Here is a 25,527-nt window from a genome sequence, read left to right on the forward strand (position 1 = left end):
AACACTAGAAGGATGAACCTCAAGGCTATGTTTTTTCTTCAACCCCTCCAAACTGAGGAATATCACTGCAGTTGCTCTGTATATAGGCAGATAGAACTGCAAGAATTCTATATGCTTTGAATCCCTTTTGCTCTAAAAATGTCACTGACTGTAGCATCACTTTTAGATACAGACTGCATTTAAATATGGGTAATTTGAGAATACCATTCTCTAAAGGAATAACAGATTCTGGTCACTTCTTCCTGTCAGGAATAACAGCCAAGGGATGAAAACGTACATACTCTGACACTATTCTACAAGACTTTCAGTCCCCCAGAAAAGAGATCCCAAGAGAGACTTTAAGTCTTGATTTAGAGCTTCAGAAGAGGTTGCAAAAACTAATGGAGTGCATAATTAAAAAAATTATTTTCTCAGTCTTTTGAACTTCTCTGAGTCTGCCTCCTGAGCAACACTGATGTTGCTTATGTTTGATTCCATCTAAACTTTTAACTTGGAGTAGTTACTCATATAATGGATGAAAGGCAAAATGCACTCATTGTTACAGATCTTACCTTTGTAACATAGAAACAAAATAAATTAGTGATTTTACTGAGGGGTAGAAAGGTGTAGGTTCTTCATTTTCAGAATTTGAAAGGGAAGCAGTTCCAATAAACACACTACACAACATTCTCATTAAGCTGCAGACTGGTGTTTGAGGCTGTCTAAAAGTAAAGTCTCATTCTGCTTACTTAAAAGCACTGCTCTCCCCTTGACTGTCATTAAGGACACAACTATGCAGAGCTTAGTCAAACACTAAACCTCTAAGTACTCGTTCTTATGCTGCCTTACTGCAAGTTTTTATGCACACTAGACATCTGTGTTGTGCTTCACAAACCAGAACACCTCCCTGGCCATACATAAACATCTTCTCTAACATACACATGACTAATTCAATCCTTTAATTGCAACAGAATTCCACAAAAAAATACATATGCAAGGCTTCCCCACTTACGTGGTTTGTCAATAGAATATAAAATGAGGTCTTCCCAAAGTTCTCCATCATCTTGTTCCTTGGCAAATTCAATAGCTTTATCTACATCTTGCAGTTCTTCCATTATCATCTTCAAGGCACTGCGGCTATTACCCATTCTGCCTAGAAGGAAAAATAAGCAAAGAGATTATAAACACTAAGTGCTTATCAATGCTCAGTGCTTTAAGAAGCTCCTTCAACTGTGAATTTTATAAGTGTGAAGTGACTCAAACTAATTTAACTAAGATCAAACCTAATCTAATCAGATGTAGGACGGCAAATCCCAGGGCAATCAGTATAATCTGAACAAGTGCTTGGAGTACTTTGCTGGACTGGGACCTGGAGGCTTTCTCAAGGATGTTTTGGATCATATTACAGGTTCTGAACTGCAGCAACATCTAACATGAGGGGGAGTGTGTATATGTGCATACATGTAAACTATGACATGAAATACCCCCTTCAAGAGCCCACATGGGCACTTTTAATTTACGGTAAGTATAGTGCAGCTTATACCCATGAAAAATAAGAGGAGGAAACAGGAAGAAGTAGTAGAAATGACGAACTATTCTTTAAATAAATTCGTGAGTAAATCCTACTCTTCTTCCCAAATGGTCCACAAATATTCTTCTTACTAAACCAGAGATTGTTTAAAAAAAATGCTTTCTATTCTGTTCATGACTACTACATAAAGATACATAGAAATCTTAGTCTTACAATGCCTCTCATTCAGAGGTAGAATCCTTGGCCAGCTGGAGGATTTAATTTACAATTAATTTATGAAAAAAAAAAAGAAAAGACAGAAGGCAACATAAGCAAATCTTCCATCTCAGCAATAGATAATATTAAGCTTCTGAGACGTATTCAGAATAAAAGCTTTATTTCTCCTCTCTCTTCAAAACTCACAGTATTACTCTTCTCCTGGAGATTGTATCAAAAATACCTCCCTCCCAACTTGTTCCCCATAGCCTACCCAATTCTTCCAAAACCCCAGAAAAACACCAAGTCAGAAACACAGTAACACAATACATGCAGTTAAGACATCATATTAATCATCCAGTGCTTTGTTTATTTTCTAATTAATGTTATTTGGATGTACTGACTGCATATCAACTTTGTCTCAGGGAGAACATGTTAAACAATATTACACAATACATTTCACAGCATAAACTTTATTACAAGATTAAAAGTGTGTTGTCATTTATCACACTGAGCACTACTTACTCAGAAGATAGACTGTCTCTTCTACAAAGTTCCTTTGTTGGCAGATCTCAAGAGCCTTGAATTTAAGGGAAGAGAGGAGGGAAGAGAACACAGGAAACCATGTAACATGAAATGTTATTGATCTCAAATGCTGCAAGAGGCTTAAAGTTACATTACTCATTTTGACAGAAACACAGCTCCCTTAATAAGCACTGTCACGCATTAATTAAGAAGAGAAACTCCATGACACTTTTTAAAATTCTTCTCTGAGACTGGGTAAATCTGGGGACAGAACTGGTAAAAACCAGCACAATTATCAAAACTACCAAACTGATTACCAGAAAGTTTTTAGTAACAGGAAATTGGCAGAGCTGGTATGCCATTAATGATGCCATGCCTTTTCCAAACTGGAAACAGAATTGGAAACAGAAAGCAAACTCAAGATTCATAGCATTCCTGTGAAGATAACTGTTCACCAATAAAGACTTTTACACTTAGAAATCAAAACTATAAATGCATAGAATACAGCTACAACTAAAGATGTGGATAGGAATTAACTTTTCCTCCACTCTCATTATTTCACATGGGTTACTATGAAGATTAGACATACGGACAATGAATTTTGGGGTAGGGGTAAGTGAACTACCAACGAGATACTTCAGGTGAATGAAGGTATGAATAATACTAATAAGTTATAAACACAGCTGACAGCTTTTTTTTCCTCTCCACTTATAAGTTAAAACTACAAAGCACAAGGCATTCAGTAGTTCTAGATGCTGCACATTTCCTGACTGTCATGCTCCCTCTAGAGGAAAACAGGGAACATTCCTACTTTCCTTTCAGCTCATTTTATTTGCTAATTTTCACTCGAATAAAAGTGCCTTACTTCTAAAGAACAAGAATTACTTCTTCCTGCTGGGTTTATAACTTCCTTAGAGCAATACTAAGAGTGATTTTTTCAAATAGAAATTGGTTTTAGCAATTTATACACTGCAATGGAACCTGCTTAACAGGAACTGAAAATATTGGTAACTGGGAAATTTTTAGTCCCATTTTTATTTCCTTAGAACAAAGACTTGTACGTGGCAAAAAGCATTACTATATGCAAGTGTGGTAAGCAGTATAATTACTGAATTAGAATTTCAGTAAATTCAACTAAGTTTTACATAGTGTTGGTATCTTTTCTCTCTTCCTTAGGTTCTTACATATTAATATTTTAACATTAAGGTTAGAATTACACTTTTTTTTCTAACATCCTTTCCTCTCACTCTGGTGATTACTGCACTACACCTTCCAGAAGTTCCTGGGTCTCTGACCTATTCTTGCTTAGCAGCCCACAACTTCAGCAAAACAGTGCCAGCAATGAGCTTGCATCAGTTTCACATAGCACTTTTTTGCACCCTACATCACTGAAGATGGGAGGCTGAATCTGCAGTAACTAAAACTGATTTGCATCAAAAGAAAAAAAATGCAGGTAAGGTTTTATATATAAAACCATGGTCACACAAATAATACATAAGGCAAAACTAAGAGAATCAAAAAGTTAAAACCAAGTAAGTCAATAATGCAGACAAAAGTCTCAGGCTGGAAACCTTGTAGGCTCACTGCCTAAAAAAAGATCATTGGGTCAATCTCATTTCAGATAAAAAAGTTTCAACAAGCCAAGTCTACAATCCCAAGAAAGTATGTTCCATTGTTTCCTGCAGTTGCACAGTAAGTTGACAGAAGCATTCAAAACAAGAGAGGTGTCAGGAACAGTACAGTTCTCTTCAGAATGTTAACCATGTAAAATGCAATATACAATATTACACTTAAAAACTACTCCACTGGTGTCATCATTATAGTTGCATACAGATAGGCATCCTATCACAAGATCAGGTCTGCTCAACCATTTATTAACAGCAACAAATACATATAACAAAATACTGACCCACCTAAAGAGGAAAACTTAGAATTTCCATTTTTTTCACTTTAATTCAAGCAGGGTAAAAACCCTCGAGACTAGCCTTACCTCTATGTATTTTTTAATTTGTCAAAAAAGAGCATGGAAGGAAATACAAAAAAAAGTATGAAAAAATAAGAAGGTGGAAACCTCGCACTCTGAAAAAGCCCAAGTCTATTGGCCAAAGTACAAAGACAAAATACTTTTAGCTCTGTTAGTTCAGTGACTGTTACATTGTGTATATTATTCAAAAGGAACTTATGACCTTAGAATATAAAGGTAGAAAAACTCCAGTTACAGCTACTGATTTTTCAAGATCTAATGCTGACAGCTCCTAGATTTGGCAAAATGACTGTCGATTTCTTACAACCATAACCTGCTGTTCAGTCAGGCCAGGCACTGGTGAGTAGATATGCTGCAGGTATGTATTAAATTGGAATTCAGAACTTGTTCATTAAAAATACCCACTAATTCCTGCACTGAGAGCTGAGAGAGGAAAGTCTCAGCTGTCATCAGCTATGCAAACATAACTTCTGCAGGTGATTGTCCTGCAAATGATCCCTCATTTTGGCAGTAGAGGGCAGTGTCAGACACAGTTAGAAATTCACAACACTACAAGCTACAGACCAGACATAAAAATCGAGGACCTGTGTTTAGATTCTGGGGGCTTACCTTCTCCAGTGGACAGTGTGTGCTGTCTCTGAGAAATGGTAGTAAGTTTGGTCGATCGTATTCAGCATAAAGGCTGATCTGTTTCTCATGATACCGTTGACCTTTATGGTGGGTCTCTTTTGAAAAGCTTGTGCAAATACTAGGAATCAAAAAAGAATCAGAACTCAAACCCGCTTCTATAATATTATTAATAGAATCATAGAATTTCCTAAGTTGGAAGGAGATCATCAAAGTCCACCTCCTGGCCCTGCACATGACAGCCCCAAGAGTGACACCATGTGCCTGAGAGCATTGTTCAAATGTGTCCTGAACTCTGTCAGCTTGGTGCTGTGACCACTTCCCTGGGGAGTCTGTTCCAGTGCCCAACCACTCTATTGGCGAAGACACTTTTACCACATGAAATATTTTAACCAAAACATCTTGAAGTCTAGATACTGTGACAAAGCTCCTTCCTCTCTCTATGAGGACAGAAACCCCCTGAAAATAATTATGAGGGTCACTTTTATTCCAATGGAAGAAGGCTTCACACTTTCAAACCAATGCATCCCTTCCGTAACTGACAGTCAGTTGCCTTTGTAAAGCTCCTGGGCAGTGGGCTGCACACTTCATAGATCTGCTTCCCATAATCAGCTCCCTACCACATAAATCAGCTTTCCACCAAATCGATACCCTGAAGCCTATCTGTACACAGCAGCAAGTTAAATTTCCCTCCCTAATAGAGCCCAAGCCCATGGTTACACGTTATGTATTCCACGGACAGCATGTTCAAAGCGAGGAGGTGCTTCTGGAATAGCAATGTGGAGCCACAGTCTTATAGTGATATTGTAATTCTGTAGAAACAAGAACAATCTTGCAGCTTATGGAAGTTACAATTCTAAAAAGACAAGCGGTTTGCTGTCTCTATAGATCACAAAACATATTTCAGAGCTGCACCCACCAACCAACTCCATTTTTGTGCAGGGAAAAAGGAGGAATACAAGCAAGAAGTAACTGAGCATAGAATACAAGTCCCTGCAATGCGGTAAGGACTTCATGGTATATTAACAAGCAAGCAGTATGTTATCAAATTCTCACAAGTACACATTTTAAAGGCATTTTACTATTGTAAAGATGTTATGACCATGTTATAGAGTGAATGTGCAGAAGTAGCCACTTTGACTGATGATTTATGACATTTCAGTGTCAGGTGCACTCTGACAAGATAAACAGACCTGTAAAAGATATGTCCAGCAAAGAGTTTATTCAACTCAACTTCAAATAACAGAATATAGAAATACTTACCACGTGCTGTAACTCAGGCCTGTTCTCTAATTCTTCAACAACTCTGTCAATCTGAAAGAAAACAAATCTGTGATAAACAACACACTTACAGGACTGAAAGAAGGATAGGCAATCCAAGGTAGCATTGGACTGCCATGCCATGAACTTGTTATACTCACAGAAATTTTATCTTCATTATCCAAAAGCATGTCTACCGCTTTCTACAACAAAAAAAGAGAATTCAGTTAAGAACAGGTACACACATTTTCTCACATTCTATACAGTATTATGCTTATTCACTGATCACAGAATCAGCTGAGTCGGAGGGGATCCATAAGGATCATGGAGTCCAACTCCTGGCCCTGCACAGGACCATCACCAAGAGTCACACCACGTGCCACGAACTCTGTCAGGTTTAGTGCTGTGACCACTGCCCTGGGGAGCCTGTTCCAGCACCCAGTCACCCTCTGGGTGAAGAACCTTTTTCCAACCTAAACTTCCCTTGACACAACTTCAGGCCATTCACCACAGAGATCAGTCTCTGCCCCTCTTCTTCCCCTCATGAGGAAGACTCATTGTAGACTGCAATGAGGTCTCCCCTCACTCTCTTCTTCCCCAGGTTGAACAGACCAAGTGCCCTCAGCTACTCCTCATATGGCTTCCCCTCAAGGCCCTTCACCATCTTCACTGCCCTCCTCTGGACACTCTCTAATAGGTTAATATCTTTCCTATATTGCAGTGCCCAAAACTGCACACAATATTCAAGGTGAAGTTGCCTCAGTGCAGAGCAGAGCAGGACAATCCCCTTCCTTGATCAGCTGGCGATGCTTTGCCTGATGCCCCCCAGGACAGAGTTGGCCCTCCTGGCTGCCTGCGCACTGCTGACTTGTATTCAACTGGCCATCAACCAGGACCCCAGCTCTCATGGTAACCTGTGACTTGGTCTGGCTGGCTGGAGGCCTCTGACATGGTTGGTACAGTGACTCCATCAGCTACAAGGGACTGAGCTTTACAGTGCATCAACACCATAACTGAGGAAGCTTAAACTAATACACTAATAAGACTGGGGTTGAAAGGATCTCTTTGCTCTTCCTTACCAGCTACTGAGTCTGTTTTCTGCCTATACTGGTTGCCCTGGATGGTCAGAGAGGAGCCCTTCCTGCTCACCCTGCCTGTGTGACTTGCCATGTCACCCCCTCGTTTACCCGCTCACGCTCCCTGAGCCAATTGCTAAATCTGCCCCAATTGCTCTCGGCACTGCTTTCTGCTCACCAAGTTGGCTTCTGAGGGCTTCTGACTCCTCTTAGCTCAATTATTTTTAATTTTTTAAAATATCTCCAGTGGTAAGCAAATATAAAATCATTAAGATCACCATACCTCTGAATGTGTATGATGTGTCAGATGGATATTGCAGACCTACTCTTTCCAGCAACAGTAATTCAGAGAGCAGTTTGCATAACATCAGCATTCCCTCACAGCACAGCATTACAGGAGAACACATAATGTATTCTTCCAGAATACTTCTCCTAAGTTTCCTCACTAACAGCAATCAATGATGTGCACTTATATTGCAGGTGATGTATGCCCATCGAGTCACTGGTCACAGAAAGCCACTGCCAAAAGATGTTGAAATACTCTTTGTCCCACTGCAAAAGTGAACTGCAGGATGATAGCTATAGAAGAAACACACAACTCAACCTGCCTTACAACTGGATTCCTCTAAACTACCTGTACCCCAATACTGTAACATAAACAAAAAAGACCACATAAGCCAAGTGGCCACCGGGATTCTGATTCTGCTTCCTCTTACAAGAGCAAACTTCTGCTTCACATTCAAAAAATACAAACCTACAGATTCCTGATATGATTTATTCTATTTAATCGAAAAGAGCCATAGTTTTTTTCCCCTCATATAGTTTAGAATGGGCACACTAATGATAATGGTACAGATGGCTCTGTATTTAGCTTACAGTGCTTAAACACCTACTACACTTAAAAAAGAGCGGATCTACTTGGTTATCTTCCCCAGGGATCATACCAAAACTCATTTGCTCAGATTTTATAGTCAGTTGGAAAGAAAGAAGACAGAATTCAGCACAAAATAAACATTTCCTGATTTTTGGAATTTAGGTTAACAACCTTGCAAACTTTCAAAAGCAGATTAATTGACTGTAGTGAAAGAAAAGTGGGAAGTACATTAAATATTTCCTGTCTATTTTCTTGGCTTATCAAAAGCATTATTTGGTTAGAAATACAGAAAGAATATCATGGTGAAATGACACTCTGCGTGAAATGATATTCAGTGTTGGGACTTGAGAATCACAACAATGACCTTGAATCTGGCACTCTTCTCACTGTGAGTGACAAATGGAAATGGAAAGGAAATACAAATGGAAATACAAAAGAAAAAATAATCCTTGGGTCAATTATTCTGCAGTCTAGGCAAACATAATCTTCCTTACCTCAGAATGTATCCAGACATACCAAACACACTCTCTGCCTCAACACTACCTTTAACTCATTAATTTTTAATCTGTTAAAATATCTCTAGTGGAAAGTGAATATAAAATCATTAAGATCACCATACCTCTGAATCAAAATCCATGAGCAGAACAATTTTGTCTCTGATAGAACTGAAGAGATTGTGCTTGTGGATCAACTGGAAAACGTCTTTGTGCCTCAGAGTCAGGTAGATTTCTAGGGCTCTGCCATAGCGCTGGTCGTAAGTATACCTGATAAAACCAGGGTTATAATACCACGTGATTTCACATACCTAAGTGTAGGAAAATCACCTATGAGGGAAAATATAAACATACTCTAGTATGTAAAGCTTGCTAGGATGGAGTCCCTGTAACTCATTTTTATTAGAAGGAAATAAACACCAGGCAACATTAATTTCACCTCCATTTATATTGGCCACTGCATTTGTGTTCTGATCTGTGGTTTTCTGCATTTTCATTTTCCGTTTTCAAATCACAGGAGAAGCCACAAAAACTCTAGCGTTTCAATTTTTGGAAACCAATTGGAAATCTCTTCAGAGCTAAAACCCACTGTTCTCTAAATACTTTAGTAACATAGTAATAGAGAGTAGTTCTGCTTTCTTCAAAGAAGCAGTACAAAAGAACTTACATGGTGATCAGGCTGAGAAAATCAAAGAGCTTTACCCTGTAAAAAGTGTCCTAGAACCAGATCACTTTTGGTACATTTTCCAGTCACATATTTCCAGCCATGCAGTAACTACTTCTTAAATAGTGGGCAATAACTCCACCCTTTTATTTTCCCATAGGTAATTCCGAAATGCACACTTCACAAAAGAGGTTTCCCTCTGACAGCATAAAGAGGAATGCTAGCTATTTACTTTGGAAAAAGGACTAAGGAAATCCAAACTCATGCTTAACAATTTGCTTTCATACACAATGTGAACTTCATAAGAAAGGGTAAAGAATTGCTAAGCTGTGCAATCAGCAGAGTGAAGCCAATACTCTGTAGACTTCAGCAAAGAAGATTTCTGTTAAGAGAGTTAAGCAAATATTGATAAACTACAGTACACTCTTTTAAGTGTACTTTTTGTAACAGGAATTTAAAATTGTACTCACAATTCTGCAAGTGTTCGTAGCAAAGTCCTGTTCTGTGGATCTTTCTTCAGGTGATCCACTACAGCTTGAACTATGATTGTGTTGTTGTACAGATCTCCAGGCCACTCTTTTATAAGGGTTGCAAACCCCTAAAAGTATAAGAGATTGTAACAGAAATAGAAAGAATGGCCTAAGGAACATTTCAAAACATCAAAGTTTCAGCTAAGCCTCTGAGATGATACCTGTTCTGCTTCACCTTTAAGCAAATTTTACATGTTCACAGATGTGCACAACACAGAACACTGATTTTTCCTTCTTAGAGCAATGTTATTAAGATTCATGAAGCTGAGTTTCTTTCAGGTGCTGTAGGCTTTGTGCATCACCTCAGCCACTTATACTAAATTCAAAAAACTAAAAATAACAATATCTATAATAAATAATTAATCTCACAGTATTTGTATGCTCTGAAGAACATTCTATTTATTCTCTTAAAAACAAAATCAAAATTCAACTTTTTAATATTTTCATTATTATGGAACTGTTCATTGATAATCTGTTTGAATACAACAGAGAATTTGCTGTCAGAATTCTACATTGCTGAGGGTGTTTGGCTAGCAATAACTGTTAAATGTAGACACATCAGGCTGCAGTACCTCGTAGTCACTCTCCAAAAACTCATGTAGGACCATTTCATAGATCAGAGGTTTCAAAACTGGATCCCGTCTTGGCAAGTAAGGACTAATTGCCTATAGGAACAAAGAAAAGAAAGTGTCAGAAAGGGAATGACATGTAACATCCCAGTACACTGATAACAGAACAAAAAGAATTGTTGTTAAACAAAAATAACAAAGCTATGCACAAAACATGGCCCTTGGTATTCACTGGAAGCCTATATATCGTATTTGTAAGCAGTACCCTTAAGTTATTTACTTTAGGATTACGCACATTGGAATTGTGTGTAATTACACACATTTGAATGTGTGAGATTACACACATTTGAAAGAATTTTCATTTGAAAGACAGGTGGCAAGATACTAGTTATGATGGGAGAATCAGCCATTGCCCTTAGAGAAGTCTGAATATTTACCACTAGTCAGTTAGAAAATAAAATCCATAAAAGACCTCAGAAGAAGAATGTTTTCAAAATCCATTTTGTCAAGTCTTGGCCTTGTAAAAAGGCATAAGGATTCATTAGCTGAAAAATGTGTACTTCTGATTTATGATCTACTGTGGGATCACTACATTTTATGAAGAGTTATGTTTTGCCAGCTATTTTTACATACACAAATGAAAATTAATTTAAGAATATATCTCTCCATGAAAAGAGTGAAGGCATGTGATCTGTTACTCTATAGGAGGTGATAAGGAGTTGCATTCTGGCAGGCAGGAGATGAGAACCTGCCAGAATAAATCAGCTCATACCCTGGAATTTCAGCACATCATCTTATTAGTACTATTATTCCATGCAACTAGAGGCCAAGATTATTACCACATTCCAAAATAAATCCTACTGCTACCAGCAGTGTGGGGACTTTGGGGTTTGTAGCTAAAGGATCAACACTGATGAAATTACTCCAAATACTCAGAGATGTTGCCTGTTGCCCACTATTGGCACATACTACAGTAACATTTTGTTACTGAAGTTGCTTGAACAAAGCAGGAGAAATAACATTTCACTACAGGTTTTTTTTCAGTTTTACAGATAGCAGTGACTATTCACAACAAATTCTCCTAGTATTTAAATCAAAATAATAGCCTAAGTTACATATTTCACTAAAGTCTTCCATTTGTAGGTGAGAAAGCAAGTACAAGTAAAAGATCAATAAAAATGACTTTGTAGAAATTAACAGTTCATTGCTTGCAGGAGACCTCTTCTCTCCACGTGCTGTTTGAGTTTGGCCAGTCTTTGAAATGTAGTGCTGCCAATATCAGCTCCCACCACCTGTCACAGAATTAAACAGTTAACTCACAGCACAGTCTTGCCAGCTGCCCTGGGGAATCATATTCCTGACTGCCTCAGAAAAAGTCTCTTCTGACCATAAAGAAAGCAAGCTGGACATCAGCTGGAGATTCAAAGGCAGAGTACAATCTCCAATGGCTGTTTTCATTCCTGCTTTCTACCTTCCTGTCACCTCCTAAATGAACAATCTCCCCCAACAGACTTGCAACACTTGGCTGTGGAGCTGTGGAGAGGTGCAGTTGCCTTGCTGTGTGGGGTCCAGGCTGCCTCAGGAAGGAGATCTCTCCTGTCCCAAGTCCCAGTGCTTTGAAGGAAAACCACAGCCACCTCCTGCAGTTTGGCCACCAGGCTCAGCAAAGACTAAGAAAAGCATACAAGGTATTGTTAAGCCTTGGCACAAAGGTGAACTAAGACCCAAGCTGGAGGTTACGAATTCTTCCTTTTTTTTTTTTTTTTTTTTTTTTTAAGCTGCTGTTAAGGAGCAAGATCAGACAAAAAAGCTGTGCAATCAGAATGCCCTTGTACCAATTCTTGAACCACGTGCTGAAAGTCACTTTAAATAAAAAAGGGATATTATAGACAGAAATATTTTCTTCCTTTGTTTCTTCTTAGGAGCTGCTTACAGACTTTACATCAATAGGTATAAGGATGAGTTATACAAGAAAGCCCATGTAAAAGTGGACATGAAATAGCCTAAACCAGCTCACCCAAACCACAATTATTGATTCCTCAAAGGATATCTATGAGATGAAAGGGACTGTCTGGATAGTGCTGCTCTCTGCTACGCCCACTAGAGTCAGGTGAAGTCTTTCAAGTGCCCTCTAGCCAATGTTCTGGTTGTGAAAGCAGTGCTGTTGCTAGCTGATCATCCTGAACCCCTGCTGAAAGTCACTGCTGTCACAGTGTCAACAGAATGGAGCATATCCCTCATGCCACAACAGCCAACAGTCACAGAGTTCTTCTGGACTCTTCTTTGAATCCATTCACCTTCCTCAGCTGTTTGAGCTGAGACATTGTATTTTATACTGAAGTGACTTGAGGACAAGCTCCCTCAAGCTACCACAGCTGGAGGAGAGGAACAGATCATTGCAAGGCTCTAAAATCTTGAAACTGCCATAACAAGGTTTGCTAGAGGATATTCACTGAAGACATGAGAGATGTCCAAATACCAAAATGCAAGCTTTAGCAGCCAAACAGGACCGTTTAGTACAGAACACTCAAAAATGCCCTAAAGCCACATGCAAACAAACAAGACACCCCACAGGCTTTGACACTGGGGTATCACTAATCCCTCTGCAGGAAGGCAAGTTTAAACCTTTAGTTTTACTATCACCTTAGCTATTGGCAAATCACGCTAGATTGGAAATGTCATATTTCAGGCAACTGCATATTTTAATATGCAGTGCAAATTCTTTTAAGAAAATTCCATTTTGAAATAAACTCTGTCTCCAAATCTTCAATCGTCTTCTCATCAGGGCTTAAAGCCATTATAGGCCAGCTACAATATGGTGTGTAATACCTGTTGGTTAGGTAAATAGCTAAAAATTCCAAGAAACACACAAGTGATCCCAAGCATTACAAGAACCCCTTCATTTAGATCTGGCTTAAGTTAGTTCATAGTTCATCCTTTATGATACTCATATATCTTCAGGATTTTGGGAAAAGTTATATGGGATTGAAATAGTACAATAACACAGGCATTTTCTAGAACTGCAACTTGATGCTGAATAATGTAATCTTTTCTTTTTCTAAGTTTGAGAATTCTTGGGCCTAAGCCCTAAAAAGGAAAAGAAGAAATTCTGAAGGTTGAAAACCATCAACTGTTTAGAAAGTCAGTAACTGAGCAGAGATGTTTTTCAGCAAACCTGCAAATATTTTTATATTTTGCAGTCAGCTGGATGACATAAGGAGTGACAAGACAAACATCCCTTCCAGACACTTGCATCTAAAAAAACCCCAAAAGGACAAAGAAGCAGTGTATCAAAATTTCACCTGTACCTGAACTCGGCTCCTTTATTGGACTGAAATAAAGAAACAGAAACATGGGATTTCATCTTCCAAGGTGGCAAAGAATGCACCAAACCACTAATAAGTCATACAGAAGGCAAGGAAGTCATACAGAAGCCACTCTTGCACTGGAGTGGCTCTAAAACAGAAGTCAGACGTTTCTGAAATTCATAATGCTGAAACACTTTTGGTCTTTGAACAGAATTAAATAGCTCAAAGCCAGCAAGGGACTGCGTGCTGTGAGATCTTAATAATATGTCCTTTTTGGCTCATTGAGTTTGAATAGGAAGACATAAAATTCAGAAGTAAACGTACACATGCTACCAAAGGGAGTGTGCATAATGTTTTCTACTGGTTTAGCAGTGACAGTACTAAAGCCTTATGTCCTGGGCAATTTATTAACTGAGAATCTCACATTAGATGTGTACTGTTACAGTAGCTGGCTTGTGACCAGGGAAAACACACAACAGGGCAGACTGCTCCTCATTTCTTGCCACCATTTCTAGCACACAGCATAGGTCTTTGCTGTTGCTTTGCAATTCTTTGGCATTTATAGTTGTGTATCTCTTGTAAGAGAACTGGATTTTCCAGAATGACTGGTACCCATAGAGACAATTTTTCTTAAGAGTTGGGGTAGGATTTTCAGGACATACCAGAAAGGAATGAAAAGTAAATGGGAAAGATGTATTTAACTGTGAGCATCTTTGTAAGTAAAGGCCTTGGGGTGGGTCTTCTACTTGGAGACTGTCAACAAGTAAAAATACGTAGCTGAGTATGTAGATATGCTATGCCTCCAATCCTGTTTCAAAGTGTGTTAACACATACACATCAATCTGAAAGACAACTGTCTAGAAACAACTAAAGATCTGGGGCAGAAATACCACAATAGGGCATTAAATGTGATGCTTTAGATATTTAGTCAAAACATGCAGTAAGCACAGCATGCAAATTACTTGAGTACAGACTCAGAAATTAACTTACCTTAAGCTGACCTATTTCTTTAAACTTATAAACTTCAAATTCCCAGAGTTCTGTGTTTTTGCCAAGAATTTTCTGGCACTTTCTGGAAGGAAGATCAAAGGAGAGAGAACAAAAATAGGTACAGAGAATAATACAAATGTGACAGCATTACTGCAAGGATTCCTTTATTCTTCTTCTTATCACGACATTTATTCAAGTGACTTATTTTGGCAACCATTGCTTTCAGCAGAGTACGCCCAGATTCTCCTCCTTTCAGATCTTAGAATTTTGTTGCATCCAAGATGACTAACTGCTTATTATTCATTCACCCTTAGTGATTAGGGCCATATTAGCTCTCATAGAATCATCGAATAGTTTGGGTTGGAAGGGAGATCAAATATCATCTAGTCCCAACCCCACGCCATAGGCAGGAATGCCACCCTCTCGATCAGCTTTATGAATGATTTTTTCAAATCTCAGTCGAGAAAAATTGAGCATTTAGAAAGAAAAGCTTATGCTTACACACACATGAAAACACAAATCTTGGGTAATTTCTGATCCTTACGTTAGATACCCATATTTGACAGTTTTGTTTATACCCACATAAAACCAACTTATTTTCTGATGGTCTTACACGTAATAACACACTAATATACTTAGTTTATCAAAATCCAAAGAAAACCTCAGTTTTGAAAATCTAGTGTGACTGAAAAATCAAGGCTGACTTTCAAAAATATGTATGTCTCAATTCCAGTTAAAGTTTACAATAACTTTTAGGTCACTACAGGCAAGAAAATACAGGGCACAGAAAATACATCTGTATGCTTTGAAACTTCAGAAACTCCAGAACAAACAGAAAATCAACATCCCCAAATACTTCAGAATCAATAATTGTTTTTGCTTTTTCCCCATACGCAGACACACTTTATCCAGCAAAGAAGATCTTTAATACTAGGTTACCGAGCAGCCAGGTCATACTCTCCTTTCTCCACTAGGTGATTTACATAGGCTAAGCCAATGTCCTAAAGGGAATAAAAATAAAGAATTAGTTATAAAAGTTCGGGAGTGAACTATTTGACAACCACAATAACTACCGTAACAGCAATGCATATAGCTGGAAAGTCAAACACAGGGCTCTAAGTGGATCCCCTGATTCTCCTTTACAAGTAGGGCCCACAGAACAGTCAACACATAATACCTGCGTAGGCCATTCACAGGTTCAAACTGAGGTGCTCCTTTAAATAATTCTCATAAACTCATTCATGCTGAGAATACTGCCACCTTTCCTTACTAAGGATTGTTCAAAACACATAGCTGATCTGTCAGTGCTTGCATTAGTTAGTTCAAAAAGAAAACCACCAGCCATTGTATAAGGCATGCTCTTTGTCAAAACAAAGTTTGCAGAGAGGGGCAAAAAGTTGGTTGACAATATAAATTCTAGTGCTGCTCAGTAAAGTGCAGGAATTACTGAGAACTTAGCAAGATTATTAGGTATTATTACATACTAAATTTCTCTTCTCAAGGGTTCATCACACAGGTCAGTTGTAAAATTTTTCTGGTAGGAATCTAATATATATTAAAATTTTGGCATGGGCCTTCTGCTGTAATCTCAACATTCATGTCCATGTTGACACAACCCAGTGTACTCACTGCATAATTTAAGAATCATATCAGTAAAAGCACATTGTTTCTAGGAAAAAAAAACGGAGAAAAAATGAAAAAAGAAAAAACAAAGCTGAACAATGAAAAAGAAGTCCTTGTTTCTTACAAAAATAAACATTTGGGTCTTCTGAGGCACAATACTTTTTTGATCAATATGAAGGACAGTACTGACTGACGCAGAGTATGAACAGAGGTATGCAACAACTTCAACTGGTCAGTCTACTAAAAAAGTCAGAAAAGGCTTTTCATTCCACTACAGGAACAACCTTTGTATTTTCAACTTCACCATTCTCAAGAATGAAGATTTCTGCCAGCCTCTTTCTCCTATGTACCAGTTCCCCAGTGAGCAGAGAAGACTATAGTAAAGGAGCTGCAGATCTGGTTGTTTAGGACCTTTGCATTCTGCTCAAGAGGTGCAGAGGAGCAGTGATAATTACTGCAATCCAAAAAATCCCCAAGGCCACCAGACTTGTCAGGTGGTTCAGGTGGTGTGAATGTGGTGTCACCTGGCAGTGAGAGCATGAGTTGTTTTAAATCACTATACCACTAATCCTTCACTTAGGGCTTAATGCCAACATTTTATTCCCTCAACACATTCCATTGGTTTTTGTATTAGAGACCAAACTCTCAAAAACTGCTTGTATTTCACTGAATTTCATTGTATTTTGTAGAGCAAACTTCTGCACACCAAAAGAAAAGCTGTGGGGTTTTTTGGTTTGGTTTTTGGGGTTTTTTTGGGTTTGGTTTCTTTCCCCTCCTAATGTATTGCTAGGACCCCCTTTAACAACTCTTTATATCTTTCACAAGGGTCACAGAGCAGCTGTGATGAGTGCAAACTCTGTGATAGGTGATGACATGCCATTACATCTTGATTCAACTTCTGGACTATACAAGAATAAAAGTTTTTTTAAGACATACTGATATACAGAATGCATATCAGTAATTTGGCCCAAAATTAAAAATTAAACACATCTTCTAACACTTTGTACAGATTTAAATTTAAAGCAGCAGCAGTACTAACAAAATACCAATATGTGGGAGCCCAAACCCAGCTTTCAGCAAAGGAAAACAAGGGCTGACAAAAACCTCATGATCTGAAGGAGTTGGACCCTTCTCACAAGACCTGTTAAAGTTCTACCTTATGGATCAAGCCTGGCTCCAGCAGAAATCAGAAAAGACTTTTGAGATGATTGTCTAAACCATGTCAAACCATGTCTAAACCCCTGTAATCCCTCTATCCCCCATGTAATCCTACTAGAAGAAAAATTAACTATTTAGAAATTGCAGTAAAAACTTGTGTAATTCCATAATTAACATAACTCATCCCCTTCATTAACATGTCCAGCCTCAGATACCTTTAAAATAGTGTTCTCGTGTTCAATAAACTATTCCAGTTTCCCCATACTGGGATCGTGTTTAGCTTTTATTTTTCAGACCGCCACTCCAATATGTTCACACTGAGGTCAATTTAAACAAAAACAAACAAGCAAAAACTAAAATTAGTGATGCTTTTGTGGCTATTACACTATCCTCCCTTTTATCTTAAACATAGATACCCTTTGTTGCTCTGTGAAAGGGACTATAAACGTGGGAAATAACTATACATGAGAAAAGGAGCTTAACTACGTAAAATAATGAGAATTGGAAAGCAGAATGAGAGAGCTAGAGATGAAACTGCAACTGAATTTCAACAGCATTTAAGAGATCTTCCAATTGCATCTCTCAAACTCTTGATAAAACCCTGTCACATGTACCAGGTAAAAGTTTAAGAGAAATGTGTCACTCCCCCCACAATCTCTAATAGTGCAATACTGTCTGTTACTTGAAACAACAGTAATTTAATACGAAAGTAAATGTAAACAAAAACCCCATCAGAAATGCAATTCTCTTCTTTTTAATGTCAATAGCACCTTTATAAAATCCAGATCTTTCCATGCTTCACAGAATAACATTCCTGTTCTGTAGCTGAAACCCTAGGAATCGAATGCTAGTTGGAGTATGCCTAACAGTTATTGCCTGGGGTCATAGAGAACAGGGAATTTGTTTGTTGCATCTCACAGCATTCTAAAAGAAGGCAGATACTCTGTTTTAAATAGAAGTTTTGAGACTTACCAAAATCTTGTGCTTTTTTATGGTTTTCTGACTGATCTCAGCTGCCATCAAAGCTTCCTATATTCAAAAGGGAGTAAACAGAGATACTAGCCAAATACACAACTTTCAATACAGAAAGCTCTAGAACTGTATAAATCAACTGTTTTTCAGAGTAGGGTGTTTGAAGCACTAGAATTTTTAATGCCACAGTTGGGTGAACAGCTCTGAATTCATACTCAAACAAAAGCAGTCAACCAAAGAGGAAACTACTTTTGTTTCCATCTGGGGTCATTCCACATTACTATATTAGGATCAAATCGCAAGATTACAACAAAACAGACAATGCAATCACATTGGATCATTTTCAAATAAGACTCCTTCACTGCCACCACCTGTGAAAAAAATGAACAGGAAAAGGGGTGAGAGAAGGCTACCTTCCAGTTCCAGCCCAAACGTCTTCTCTAGTCAGAATGATTTGTGACTTAAATAGTGTCATTTTCTGCTCTTCTACTTCTTTTGAACGTACAGAAACAAAGCTGGCACTCTTCCAAATAAAAATGAAACCTTTAAGATACATCATAACACACAACTATCTACTATCTTGAATGGCTTTCATAAAGGCACATGCACAGCTGTCACTTGCAAATTACTGGAGTCTTCAGGGACCAAATCCTGTGATTTACATAAATTGCAAAACTGCACTCATCATACAAGTTTGCTATTCAGATGCAAAAGCATCCACAGGGATTTAAACAAATCTGCATGAGAAATATCATGATTGTATTAACAAAAGGAATATGTACTGAATGGCTTCTCCACGTTTTTTTTCTTATAATGGGCACCCAACAAATAACACATAAATAAGAATTTGCAAGTTACTTTAAGCACTGTAACAAGTGTTCTCAGTAAACAACTGCAGGACATTAGAATTCAGAACACTGGGTGTATGTTGATATGGTATGTAAGAATTTATTATTATTATTGTTTTAGGTGTTCAGATATACCCATTTAAGCACACCAATATTTACACAACCAAATACAGCTGAGTTTTTTTCCAAGGGGGTTGTATACCTTTGTCTTTTAATATCTGCTCTGCTTGTTTGTGAGCAACACTACTTTCAGCATGAATAGCTACAGTTCAAGCCCATAGTATTTTAGTTTTAAAAGCTTTAACAACCTAGGTAAGTAACATGGAGCAACACCCAATACCCTAACACAACCACTTTGTTCTACAGTGGAAGCATTATGGAATAGGAAAAATCTCATATTGCCCACCAAGACCATTTCCCTCCCCTCTTTAGCTGGGATAGACCTAGAAAAATATCCACATAGCTCATTAGTTAACTGTTCTGCTGCTTTTAAGCCAAAACCCAGCTTTAATAATTTTCGGTGACAGCTAATACATCTCACATCTGATGATGAGAGTAGCATTCACAGCATCTAATTCAGCTACCTCACTTGGCTGCAATTCTGACAAATTGTTTCAGAAGAAGACTAATTCTACAGAGAGATGGAGGGATGTATAGTTAACTCCCACTCTTTACAAGCATTTAGTCAATGACTGTAGGAACAGAAACTATCCAATCCAAATGACCTAAGAAAGTCCATCATCCTACTCCAATTGCCAAACCAGGAAAGTCGGAAGGAAAGAATTATGTTAAAATTACTTCATATTTCTTCTTTTCAAGAAGCCAGTCAATGTGGTCATCTTGGTCCCGCTCTTTAGCCACAACCACATCTCTTGGGCTGATGATATAAAACAGTGATTCACCTTCGGAATACTCTGCAAATGCATATACAGTTTTATTATTATTATATTTTCCTTAAGTAAAGCTCTGCTTTTTAGTACACCCTTGAGGAGAATTTAAAAAGAAGAGATGCAAGGAAGACAGCAAGGCTACTCCTGCAGAACATGCTTGTTTTGGAAGCTGTATTCTGCAATAAATTAGAACTGGTTTAAATGGCAAAATATCTTTCAAAAAATCACTACATCCACTATGTGTAAACTTTATGATGGTTTAGAACCCATTGTCATACTTTTAGAGGACTATTACACTACATAGCCTCCAATAAACTTATCCTTCCCATCAAGGTCAAGGCCATCAAAAGCATAAATGATAGATGCCATAACCCCTGGGGACACAGCACATCATTACAGCAATGCATTTGCAATGCTGTAAGTTAAGGTTATATGTATAATGCATTTTCTTTTACCATAAGCCTTTATTTTTGAGTAAGCTCAAAGAAAAAGTACTAAAAGGTAAAATCAAACACAGAAGATAACTGTTCTGAAGAGTTGTTATTTCCACAGAAGCCATGAAGAAACACCAATATTTTGTAGGCACAGGAAAGAAAACTACCCCCCATCCTTCATCTGCATCTATACAAACATACAAACACACTCCTGAAGTGATAAGCAACTCACAAAATAATGCTTGTCTTAAAGCCATTCAAAACATTTAGACTTGTCAGATGAACTAGAATATTCATAAAGCATAGAAGTACAACTGTGGACATCAATGTTCTGCTTCGAGACAGGTATAAAGAAATCTCAACTCTATTGATAGCAGCACAGGTGTTTTTCAGGTCAGGAGGAGATATACTATATTTCTAGTGGCTTAAGGGCATAGATGTACACAAAGAGGTCTGCCAAGTCTCTGAAGCATGCTGCCAGAGAAGATGCTTAAATTTCAGATTCATGGATTTTAAAAGCCAGAGGAATGTTTCTGTATAACACAGGCTATATAATCTTCATCAAAGAATTCCACATCAGCTTTGCCATGCATTTTCCTGAGCTACAACACATAGACCAGAAATCTTTAAAAGATGGTATATGTTGTGAGAGGGCTTCATCTCCCTGTCTGTTACATAATTAAACCTATCTTCTAGGTGGAATTTGCCAAAATCCAGATTCTATCCACTCTGGTTTACCATTCTGAGGTCTGTTACATAGTGACAGCTTCATCAGTACAGGAAAGCTAAATATCACTGTGCCCCTTTTAAGCTAATTCAGGAACATCTTACTACTGAAATAACATTTATTCAATCTTTCTCTCTAAAAAAGCTTTTTCAGACACTGTGCCACTCATTTCACTATTCTTGAAGCCCTCTATATAAAAAGAGCTTCTATGTATTGCATGTTGAATAAATCTCCATCAAAGATACTGCCTTCCCTGGTACTGGACATTACATGAGACACACATTTCTACCTTCCCCAGTATGTCTGACTTAATACATGGTATTAAAAATCATGATATTTAAATACACACATTTTCATGTGACCAGTTCTTTCGGATTTCCACTCTACATTTCAGCACCATAAGCAGTTACAGTTATTCAAAGGAGATCACATAAAAATGAAAAATGAGGTTAAGTCCTCTCAAATCGAGTCTTTTTTAAACATGGTATGAAAATAAACCAAAACAATACTGAGAACACCTACCCAAATGATAATCTCGACATTCATTTTCCTGAAAGCCTCGTACTGTTAGTGCATCAGAAGAAATCTCCTCACAGGACTCAGGTAGGGGTTGTACAATATCCAGTCTAGGCCTTGCACAACACTCAACAGCCTAGAAAAACGACAACATCTTAGTTGCATCCGATACAATTTACTTTAGCAATGCCAACTGGTGGTCATCTACAAACAAGGCTGAAATTCAACAGCTGCAAACATTCACAAAGATCCATTACTTTGCACTGGGTACTCAGCTGCAAATCATACAAGTTGCAAAGCTTAATTAAGTCAAGGTCCAAGACTACCCTATATTTTCTGCTTCAGGCTGTGAATTATAACAAAATACAGGGTGAAAGAGCAAGGACACATAGAAAGAACACATAGAAAGTGGATTTACACAGCTCTAACCTACTCATTCAGCAGCAGCACCACTTTGGTCTTTTCTCAATTTAACTGTTCCATGAAAAAAACCCCAAAAGTAAATAAACAAAACAAAAAAAACTTTCAAAGCAAATCATGAGTTCAATGCTGATCCAATTTGTAGGAAGCTGTTGTTTGAAAGCTGTGAAATCAAGTGTAGGAAGACCACTGTTTTTACAACAGAAGAGTATTTGTAGTAAGCAGCGCTTCTGCTGCAAGCTCAGGCAGCTCAGGCTCCACAGACCCAAGACACTAACAAAGGAGTTCTCACCACAACAGACACAACTGTTCCTTCCACAGCTACCCAGAGAACTGAGAAGTTAGCAAAGTTCAGCTATTGGAGTTTGTTTAAAAGGCTAATTAAAAGCAAATACATGAAAAAACCTCTTTCCTATGTTCTATTATCATTATATCACCTGAAATTCCCTTTTCATCTTTCTTTCCTGAAGCAATTAAAATGACTTTAACCCTTATTGGTCACTACCTCTTTTATACTAGCTCCTTTCCTGTGCTACTTTTTCACTAACAGTGGCTTCCCAATTTCCTTGCTCCCTGGCATTTCAGCCCACCTTTTCCTTCCCCTTCCTTATCCCATTTCTTTGCTTTCACCAACTCTCCCACACTGGAGGACTACTGCACCGACTCTCTTGGGAAACGCTGCTGTGACATTATTTTTCTCCTCAATATAAATAAAGAAATAATAATCTGACATTCTGAAGCAGGGCTAGAAGCTAACCCTATTGATTTCAGCAGGCTTGAGCATTTGTTTGGACCTACAGCATTTCATTGCCTAGCAACTTGTGTGCCCAGTTGCTTAAGGTTACTATGGTGATGGTTGTCTAACACAGACATACTTATCAAAGAGATGATCAAGAGCATCTGCCATTCTCTCACCGCAACTTCAAGGATTTCCTCCACTGTCTTGCCTTTTATTTGGCAATATGAAATAAATGTTGGAGACAGACACAGCACTCGCCCGCACACAGTAAAAACGACTGACATGAATTCTAATTTCTACCTATCTACACACAGATCTGGGTGTACACAACTAAAGATCTTAAAAGGAAGGGAGACAATGATGCCACTTGCTCACAATCATGCATTCCACCCCACAATGACTTATTGCTCAAGTGGATCAACTTCACTACTCTTATTTCTTCCGAGATGCAGTGTCAGCAAGCTCCTAAACAAGATTCTTCATTCGTTCTGGTGCAGAAACAGCAAGAAGAAAGAGAGAAAAGGAAAGAAAAAGGGGGTAGGGGGGAAAGAAGGAAAAAGGAGCAAGAAGGACTAGCTAGAGACCTTCTCTGCATTCTGTAAGACATAAGGGAACCCAAACATGATTTCTGAAAGGTAAGTACATTAGTCTTCAACGTCACCTCCACTGACCTTGTTTTATAGGTCAGAGAAGTTTCAAGCACTGTTCACTACCAGCAGACTACAAATTTCTTCTCAGATAATCCTATCTGAGTGACTAGTTTAAGGCCCAACTCACAGGTCAAATTAATGTTGTGAAGAAAGTCTGAGATAAAAAAAGATTACCGTTTTGTCTGACATCTCTTTTACATATGAAAGTATAACAAGCTGGTCGCAGATAGGTGCAAGTCCACTGATGTAGAATTCGGTGTCGAATTGGAAAACTGAAATACAGAGAACAGACTTAAAAAAGTGAATGTATATGAACTACTACCTAAGAAAAACATACAACTGATTTTCAGTGACAATCAACAGCATGAAGCAGCACTTCAGAGAAATAAAGACTCAATACATATAACAAACCCAGTTGGATCAGATGAAAAATTACATTTGACAGATTAAATTACATTAAAGCTTGCAAGAAGAAATGTTTGTTCTCTGGGATATGCTAGAGATGAAACATTTGAAATGAATGTTCAGCCTGATTTTCAGTAATTACATAGAAAAAGGAAACAAAAGCAAAACCAAACTCAATAAGATAGCCAATAAGTAGTACAACTTCATTGGTTTGCATATTCATAGTAAGTCCATGTGGCTATAAAAGAATCGCACCTGCTACATCTATTGGTATGATATATGAAAACACAAAGATCATTATTTATTTATCATCACTTTAAGCATCACAGAAAGATTTACAGATATCCCCATTACAAAGAAAACACACACTTGATAGTACCTCAGTACCTTTTCTTGTTCATAAAACTAAAAATATAATTTCATAAAAGCGGTCTTGAAATCGAAACAGTTAAGTGATGACTATTTCAAGAAAGAAAAAGGGAATGTTGAACTGTATTTACAAAAAGGCTCTGTAAATGAGACACCTGCCACAGACCTCTGCTATTTAGTTTTATTCTGCTGGATTTACAGTGCGCTCCTTTTTGCAGGCTCTTCTCTCATGGGGCTCAAAACAGGAATTATCCAAGTGCTTATATTTGAAAACCTTGTAACTATATGCTTTTACAAAAATATCAGACACCTCATCATTTTCTCCCAAAACATAGCTTTAGGAGAATCTAAGCAGAAGTAGGAAAAAAAAAGTTTCCTTCCTTACTGCTTAGCACACTACATTACTAATATCTACTGTTTATTTAAAGTTACTAATTATTTTAGCAAGGCATAAAGAAAATGTAGTGTAATGACAGTAAAAATAAAGCTTATTTTCTTGAGCGAAGACAATAAGAAGGAACAGAAGAAATAATCATCCTCCTGGTAAAGGAGAAAAAAAATCAGTCAAGTAAAGTACATATCTGACACCTGTCTTTCAATGAATAAGCAAATACTGTTTTTCTTTTAATGACTGCTGACACTTCAACATCATGCGGGGGACCAAAGTACAGCACAAGGTCAGAGCACTCAACCCATTCTAGGAGAGAATAGGTTCACATTTGTAATCATGTACATAATTATTTCATTCTAGCCTGCAAGACTGATGAGATCACTTTCACTGTGTCACATGTTGCTCTCAGCGATGATTTTAAACAAACCGCATCAGAAACAACTACATATCTTATTCACAGTTTACAATTTAGTATTTGGCATTTTAAAATAATATGGAAGGCAGGAGGAAAAACATGGAAAAGAAAAAACAAAGTGAAATCTATAATACTATCAAAGAATCAGTACAGAAACTTCAGCTTCAAAGAAAGGCTAAGAGAAGGCTCTCAAAGGCATACAAAATATTGTAGTTTGTATTTGGAGAGGAAAACTCTCCAAATTTGTTCTGTGAAACAAAAAGAAACAAACAAATGAAAATCACCACTTCAAGTTTTGTTTTTAAATAGAGTTTAGTTTCCTTGGTTTCACTTTCAGCTTTCTTTCAGCTCATCCTTCTCAAGA

General features: G+C 37.8%; 1 protein-coding gene across 1 annotated transcript in view; it reads right to left on the bottom strand.

The window, feature by feature from the left end:
- The window catches only part of VPS41 (VPS41 subunit of HOPS complex), a 110,016-nt gene that overhangs the window by 11,244 nt on the left and 73,245 nt on the right, over positions 1-25,527 (bottom strand). Inside the window, 15 exon segments of the mRNA XM_032679926.1 lie at positions 992-1,132; positions 2,231-2,285; positions 4,824-4,934; positions 4,936-4,962; positions 6,105-6,155; positions 6,263-6,304; positions 8,671-8,815; positions 9,680-9,807; positions 10,312-10,404; positions 14,607-14,688; positions 15,546-15,607; positions 18,360-18,416; positions 20,006-20,121; positions 21,781-21,910; positions 23,758-23,855. Coding sequence (XP_032535817.1) covers positions 992-1,132; positions 2,231-2,285; positions 4,824-4,934; positions 4,936-4,962; positions 6,105-6,155; positions 6,263-6,304; positions 8,671-8,815; positions 9,680-9,807; positions 10,312-10,404; positions 14,607-14,688; positions 15,546-15,607; positions 18,360-18,416; positions 20,006-20,121; positions 21,781-21,910; positions 23,758-23,855 — 1,338 coding nt within the window.

The sequence above is a fragment of the Chiroxiphia lanceolata genome, chromosome 1 (genome assembly GCF_009829145.1).
Source record: "Chiroxiphia lanceolata isolate bChiLan1 chromosome 1, bChiLan1.pri, whole genome shotgun sequence".
Taxonomy (NCBI): domain Eukaryota; kingdom Metazoa; phylum Chordata; class Aves; order Passeriformes; family Pipridae; genus Chiroxiphia; species Chiroxiphia lanceolata.